The 8,192-nt window shown below is 40.7% G+C and overlaps 1 protein-coding gene across 1 annotated transcript; it reads left to right on the top strand.

Annotated features, from left to right (window-relative positions):
- Positions 1–2,384: 2,384 nt before the first annotated feature.
- On the top strand, positions 2,385–2,789 carry LOC141641317 (uncharacterized). The gene has a single exon (XM_074449987.1). The coding sequence runs from the start codon at positions 2,385–2,387 to the stop codon at positions 2,787–2,789; it is 405 nt and encodes a 134-aa protein (XP_074306088.1).
- The last annotated feature ends 5,403 nt before the right edge of the window (positions 2,790–8,192 follow it).

Genomic DNA, 8,192 nt, shown 5'->3' with positions numbered 1-8,192 from the left:
ATTCCAAAAAGGCCTGACCTCAACAGGCTCCTTCATGGCATCCACACGACCCTTGCCAAAGAAATACAATGCAACATCTTTGTACCTGGCCTGAACCTCATCCCTCTCTACAACCAATTCTTCATTCACCTTCAAATGCTCTTGCATAGCCTGCTTTTCAGCCTTCAATTCTTCCTGGGCAATATCAAACTTGGCCTGAAGAGCTTTCAGAGCATCCTGAGCAGATTTCAGCTTAGAAGACTCCACCACCAACCGAGCCTTCCCTGCCTCATTATCCTCCTTTAAAGAGTGATTTTCAGCCTTAGACACCTCCAACTCAGCCTTAAACTTTTCAGCATCTTTTTTCAAAATCTGTACCTCCAAATCCAGGGTATTTTTTAGGATGTGGACTAATTCCAGTTGACAGGCGCCCCTCAGCATATCATTGACATTCTAACAAAAAAGAAAATGCCTATCTAAGCCACAAAAAAAGAAAACACACACAAATACCCATAAGAAACGAGCCAAAAACAAAATATATATACCTCCTGAAGCATGGTAATCAGGTTGGCAGCATAGTCCCTGGAACGGTACATAGCAGCCAAAGCACGGGCAGAAGCATCCTTTGCTTGATACTTGAATTAGGGATCGTCAACCACAAAAGCCTGAGCCTGAATTTGTTCCTTGTCAAACTGGACCTCATCCAAATGAGCCCTAACCCCCTGACCTCGTGAACCCCTTCTGAAGACTCATCCACTCTCTTCCTCTTCTCAGGACGGTCACTCTCATCCACAACCTTCTCTGGCGATGCCAACTGAACCCCCTGCACATGTTCCTGAACCTGAATAGCACTATCACTTCCTGTAGCCTCACTACTCTTAGACTTCTCCCCTGTAATTTGAGAAACCCCTGCCTTCACCAGAGACAAACCAAAGCTAGAAATCTTGGCAGAAGCCCTGGTAGCTGCACGACGAGGTTCTAAATCAGCAATATAAACACATGTCCAATACAAGAAACAGAATGACAAAAGAAAGCAACAAAAATTACTCCCTGATGAAGACACCCCTGGAACCTTAGTGCTCTTCACTGGCTTATATGTACTCAACTTGGCCTTCTTAAAACGAGGCATGGAAGTTTGCCCCAGACAGGCAAGCCACACCCTCTCCTCTTCAGGCAATGCCATGAACGCTGCTATCCTGTCAGCCGACCCCTCGACATCAGGATCATTCACCCAATCATTTACTACAAGGAAGCATGGGCAAAGTAAGTAAACTCTCCAAAGTATATTATTGCCAAACCAAAATAATACAGGAAAGAAAGTTACCTCCTTCAACAGCTGGATAATTGAGATAGTCCAGATCAGGGGCAATTGAATCAGCCTTAATAAACATATAGATTTGAGCCCATCCTCTATCATCTCCTGAATCAAAGTTGGTAATCAGGTGAGCCATCTTCGACCTGACTCAAAAATTGAACCTTCCAGTAGAATGACTCTTCAGGTTATAGACATTCTTGAAGTCACCTAGGGTAATAACCAACTTGTGCTTAGAACACAAGTGCTCAACTGAATGGACAATTTTCCAGACCATTGGCATGAGTTGAAACGGGGGAACCCTGATAGCCCTAATCACCTCAGTCATGAAAGGAGAAAGGGGAAGCTGACAACCACCCCTGAATGCCCATTCAAAGATACAAAACCAGCCTGGACTACTCCAATTAGTCCTGACCGGACCGCTCTCAGGTATCCAAACCTCAGCCCCATGGGGAATAAGGCCCCTGCCCTTGATATAATGCTCAAAAGCTGATTTTAGCTGATTGGCTTCATGAAAAGAAGCCGCCAAAACCTTAATAGGAGTATATTCAACCCCCTTATAAGACATGGACAGAATCTCTGGGGCAGCAACAACCTCCACCTCATCATCCTCATGGATGATATCAGGGACCTTCTCAACCTCAGCAGAAACCATTTCGACTTCAACAGGAACTTTTTCAGTCTCAGCAGGAGCTTTGGAAGCTGCTGTCTTTCTCCTACCACCAGCCATATCTTATTTTTCTGGAAAATGAATTTTTGCAAAGAGAGAATTTTAGAAAGAGAAAGAATAAAATTGGAGATTGGAATGTGAAGACAAACACGGCAAAGGCAAGAATATTCTCCTAATGCTAGTTCTAGTTGGTATTGGAGGAAAATTTGCCAAATTAAGAATCTCCTGAATGATCCCTATGAACAACAAGTCTGGACTAGTCAGAAAGGAAAGGAGTATACCATATCAAAAGGGTACGAATTCCTTAGAAATAAAGGAGAAAAGGTGAACTGGTCTGGTCTGGTTTGGAACAAGTGGACAATCCCGAAACATGGATTCCTATCTTGGCTACAGCATCACAACAGCCTGAATACGAACGAAAAAATGCACAGACTAGGGGTTAGTGATGAGGTTACCTGCCATATCTGTGGGAGTGGTGTTGAGAACAATGACCATTTATTCTACAGATGCATCTACAGTGAGAAGGTCGTGAAACAGGTAAGTAATTGGATCCGTAGTGAGCTACCTATCCAAGATACCATTAATTGGAGATTGAAGCAGAAAGGGAGTAAACTGAAGAAAGGGATTACCTATGCCGTCTTGAATGCGTGCTCATATCACATATGGAGACAACGAAATCAGAGCAGGATTGAATTGCAGCTGACTAAACCCGACAAAGTGGCTAGCGATGTCGTGAAGGAAATGAAAAGCCGCATCAGATCTATCATCAGCTCCTCTCTGGATGACGGAGATGAGGTGTGGATTAGACGAATTCTTGAGCTTCCATAGAATGCTTGAGCTTCCATAGAACATAGGTGCTGGGTTTGGTGAACAATTATCGTCTCCTAGACCTAGGTTTTGTGGATTTGACTAGGAGTCATCTGAATATGTTGTCATAGACAGATAGAGTAATATGGTTTTGTTGTTGTTTTTGGGCTCGGAAGATGCAAGTACTTGTTGGGCTTGCATTTATAAGAGTACTTGGCTTTAGATGGGTCTCGATGGCCCGTCTTTGTGGGAGTCTAATTTGGTAACGACACCATGAGTGTTAGTTACAAATCTTTGTATGGTCACCTTTTTTCGATTTTTATACTATACTTACATTTCAACAAAAAAAAAACACGGCAAAGGCAGGATATTTATAACCGCAAATCTATAACGGCTAGGAAAGCAAGTGGTTGAGATTAATCATGACTCTCCTAGGGTTTTGTGAACCTACCCTATTTATGGCAAGTAGCCGTTACAAGAAGTTGAATCAAACACTAATTCTAATCCGATAAAAAATCCCTGCACAAATCCTTCGCCTGGCCCAAATTTTTATCTCCTTATTCCTGGCCAGACCCAATAATGGAATAAGCAGATAAGGGGCAATTGTTGGGCCCAAAATTATCCTGTCTGACCTGACATAGGCCAGGCAACAGCCAAAGCCGAGTTCCAAGCAAAAGACATCTGAAACCAGACATTGATCAAGTATGGATAGGCACCAAACAAGAGTTGATAAAAGACAGGCGAAAGATAACCAGTAGCCTGAAAGGGAAAAACGCCAGGCTAACATCGAATAAGCATTGCAGGCGACAAACAGGCAGTTGATATATACTCCCTACAAAAAAGTAAGACCAATTCAAGAAGGAAAAGATATAGGGAACAGTCAAAAGCAACGACTAAATAAGATGGCAACTACCTCCGGGTAAATAGGGCATATGCCCTATTTACCAGGAAACCCTAAACGACATAGAGGAAACGGTGAAAACAAGTATAAATACAAGAGAGGACAAAATCAGAAAGGACATTACACACTCTCTCATCCTTACTTACATTTGTGTATTCTTAAGCATTATAATTTACATTGTCGGGCCCGATATACCAATACTCTGTCAGGCTATCTAAAATCATAGTAACAATCACTCCTGACTTGGTGCCCGTGGTTTTTCCCTTATTCCCAGGGTTTTTCCACGTATAAAATCTCTGTGTTATTATTTGTTACCTGTTATTTTACAAAATAATACTAGTCAGGCGAATTGTTTGAGTTAGATTACAATACATATAAACCTCTGGCAGGGTATTCCTGTTCAGTGAAATCCCTGTCAAAAAAATACCCTTGTGAACCTATAAGAGATTTATATACGTTATCACACTAACTGTGGAGGACACAAGCTCCAACAGGCGGCTCAAGCAGAGGCTGAGATCACAAAACTTAAGGAATCTGAGTCTAACCTGAGAAAAAAATTGGAAAATCAGGCTTCAGGTTCCAAAACTAGATTTGAGCCAGGAACCCCATTCTCATCCATCATCAAGCACATCGACTTCTCTAGTTTTGGAACTCCGAATAAAGACACCTCATCCGGTACACAAATCATTTCAAACAACGAAACAAACAAAACCGAGGCAGCAATAATGATGGCTATGCTTCAGGAAATTCAAAAACTCCATAATAAGATAGAAAATATACCTGGAGTGCCAGATCATGTGGCTGAGGTGGAAGTTGACAGCTTCGCTGACTCACCCTTTGTAGATGAAATTGCAAAGATTGATATCCCCAACAAATTACATTCTAAGGTTTAGAGCTTGATAAACTGGTGGCATTCATGACCAGTTTCATATAGGATGTGTGTAGTACTCTCTATAAGGCACGTAACATCAAATTGCATAAGCATGCATTCAGTCTACTTAATACCCGTATGCATTCGGGTCTGTGGTTAGTGGCACATGTTAGGAAAGGCAATTCCCTTTTTGTCATGTTAACCATGAGCTCCACATAGCCAAATTGCCTGTTTTGTCCCGTATAACTACAATCTATAATTCTGCCTACCCTCGCTGAGCTAGTAATAGTAACCGTTGGGAATGTCCCGTTGCAATATGGTTATATCTGGTTTGAGAAGTTTGTGAAAATATCGAAGGGAATGAAAAAAAAAGAATGAAAAGAAGAAAATTGCGAAAAGAAATATGAAAAAGAAAAGAAAGATTATGAAAAACCATGAGCTGTGAAATATTACGTTGTGATTTCTACTCCCATGTTATATTTGTATTTATTGGGGAGTTGACCATGTTATGATTAGTGAGTTTGTGTGCTGCAAATTGACACTGTTGTACATTGATATATATTGAGTATGAAGCTGGGAAGTGTTTCTAAATTTGAATCCGTTGTTGCTAGCTTGGCTATTAACTCCATATATCCAAATTCATTTTAGCCCCTTCTTACCCATTACCTCACTTACCCAAATGTAAGCGCTTGGCTTGTGTCTTGGTCATTAGTTGGTTGGAATGCATATGTACGGTTGTAGAGACTTTATTTGCGTTAGATTGCATGCATGTTGGTCGAGTTAGGTGAGTGTCTCAACTTCTTTCTACCTCTCACTAATATACTCACCCTGTGCTTCATTTGTGTGACGAGCGACCCGTGAGAGTCCGATATTTTTGAGTCGTGCACGGTCGACGGTTCAATAGTTTAAAGCATTGATTTAACTCGTTTGCACTCACTTATCGCCGCTTTGTTAGTTGTTGCATTAAATTGGTTTTGGTGGACAATTTGTAGCTGATGAGTTGGTCCCGTTCCATTTGTATTCTTTAGTTGCATTCATAATTTGCTTGGGGACAAGCAAATGTTTGGCTTGGGGAGATTTGATGCGTGTATTTTACATAAGCTTTTTACCTCATTTTTACACGTATTTTTATGTTATTTACGTGGCATCTCGCTAAAAATGCCCCCGAATAGTCTACTTTGGTTTGTATTATATTAATTGTAGGTATGAACCGGAAAGGAGTGAAATTAAGCCTGAACCTGTCCCAATCACATGCATTTTGGATAAGGAGAAGCCGGAGCTTGGAATTTATCACTTAGAGATGCGTGAAGTGGCCTCGAAAGGTGTTCAAGAAGTCCAACCGTGCTGATATAGCTCGATTGACCCATTATGCTACTTAAAATGGTCGTTCGAATGCTTTATTCTCTTGGAAGTCCTCGATCGAGCTCTGCCTTTACTCGATCGAGATAACCGTCCTATGAAGTCTTCGATCAAGCACCCTGTTCACTCGATCGAACTGTTTGTCAAGTTTTATTCTCGATCGAGTGGTTTCATTTTACTCGATCGAGAGCCTTGGTCTCTTATGCGGATTTTAGTTAATCTCGAGATTTACTTTTTGGAATTAGGAATAAATAGGACGGCAGTCATTAGCACTGGGGATCTCTTCCTCCTCTCTTCCTTCTTCGACTTCTCTCTCTCATTTTCTCTTAGAACTTTATACAAAAACCTAATTCTTCATTGCTCCTCCTTGTAATCGGTATTCTCTTCTTTCAATTAATTAATTACTTTTGCTTTATTGCTCTTATAATATGTTTAACTCTTATAGTTTATGTGTTATTGTTGTTTTTTAATAATCATGCATAGCTAAAACCGTTTTTGCTAGGACATAGGGGAGCCTTGATTTTAAGGGAATTATGAATAGGTAATTAGGATTTATTACGAATTAGATCTATGTTGTTAATCACTGCATTTAATTGTTCTTGTCTACTTGAGTCGACGCAATTAGATAATTAACCTTAGTACACCTTGACCTGGATCAGATGATTGGAATAGGTAAGACCTGTAGTGAGCATTAGAATAGTCTAATGAGGGCGGAAGCTAAGTTAGAATTGTTTTAGGGCGAATAGCGGACCGGAAGGACCTTTTCACTACCCTGTAAATCGAGTTGTATTGACCTAAGACCCTAGATCAGATTTCTTAAGAATCATGGTGAACCGATTGTCTTAGCTGTTTCTCTCTAGTTGATATTCATTAACCTTATTCTCCATTTCTCTTTGCTCTATCTTTCTCTTAATCTCCATAGATTAGAACAAACTATTAAAAGCCCCAAGAAGCAGTTATTCAGACGGACTTAGTTTAGCAGACATTTTCCCATCTCCCTGTGGAGATCGACCCTACTTCTTCTGTTAGTTGATTTAGGTATTTATTTTTGGTACTAAAACGACGGTATCAAATTTTGACGCCGTTGCCTGGGAGGCAACCCGACCTGTTTTGTTGTACTTTTGTTTGAACTTTTTGAATTGTCTTGGGTGCTTAGACTCTAGTTTTCCAAACAATCGCTGAATATTTGGTTATTTTGTTAGTTTCGTAGTACCTATGTTGCGTTTTGCAAGACTCACACGAGAGTTGTTCGATCGAGGGATTCATTTTACTCGATCGAACGTTTTTGTTGCTCAATCCTCTCGATCGAACACCTGCTCCCTTCGATCGACTCCCTGCAAAATCCATCTTCTCGATCGAGAGCCTCTTCCCTTCGATCGAGAACATCTTACACATAATCTACTCGATCGAGCCTTTCTACTTCATCAATCGAGTCTGGTTGGTATATCTCGCATGCTGCGATATTGATGAGCCACTTGCGACCCCCCCCCCCTGTTCATGGTCGGTTTGGGGAGGTCCCTCCTTCACGCCTATTTTTTAAGTGTTCCGACCTCCATTCTCCTTTTCTCTTCAGTTTGTATTTCTTTCCCTGTTCTTGGTACAATGAGGGCATTGTATGTTTTGGTTTGGGGAAGTATGCATCCATGTCTGTGTCTGCATGTCGTTTATTACATTTTAGTTTGAACGTTTTTTTTATTTTTCGCATGCATTGCCGTTTTAATTCGAAAAAATCTCATAAATTCAAAAATGCACGTTTAATTCCGCTTTTAGGTTGAGTCGGAACGTTGAACTTTATGCTACTTTGAGTCTTTTACCTTTGCCTTGCTCATTCCTAACATTTTGTTGGCATTGGTAATGTGCATAATCTACGAGTTTTTGTTTCAAACTTTTCTGAACGAATAGACTTGACTCTTTTATTGGCAAGCTACAATTACATTCTAAGGTTTAGAGCTTGATAAACTGGTGACATTCATGACCAGTTTCATATAGGATGTGAGTAGTACTCTCTATAAGGCACGTAACATCAAATTGCATAAGCATGAATTCAGTCTACTTAATACCTATATGCATTCGGGTCTGTGGTTGGTGGCACATGTTAGGAGAGGCAATTCCCTTTTTGTCATTTTATCCATGAGCTCCACATAGCCAAATTGCCTGTTTTGTCCCGTATAACTACAATCTATAATTCTGCCTACCCTAGCTGAGCTAATAATAGTAACCGTTGGGAATGTCCCGTTGCAATATGGTTATATCTGGTTTGAGAAGTTGGTGAAAATATCGAAGGGAATGAAAA

The sequence above is a fragment of the Silene latifolia genome, chromosome 2 (assembly GCF_048544455.1).
Source record: "Silene latifolia isolate original U9 population chromosome 2, ASM4854445v1, whole genome shotgun sequence".
Classification (NCBI taxonomy): domain Eukaryota; kingdom Viridiplantae; phylum Streptophyta; class Magnoliopsida; order Caryophyllales; family Caryophyllaceae; genus Silene; species Silene latifolia.
Note: the sequence above shows the minus strand (reverse complement) of the source record. Positions and strands in the feature narration are given on the sequence as shown.

Coding starts and splice junctions, on each gene's coding strand:
- LOC141641317 (XM_074449987.1), top strand. CDS start 2,385: ATGCACAGACTAGGGGTTAGTGATGAGGTTACCTGCCATATCTGTGGG.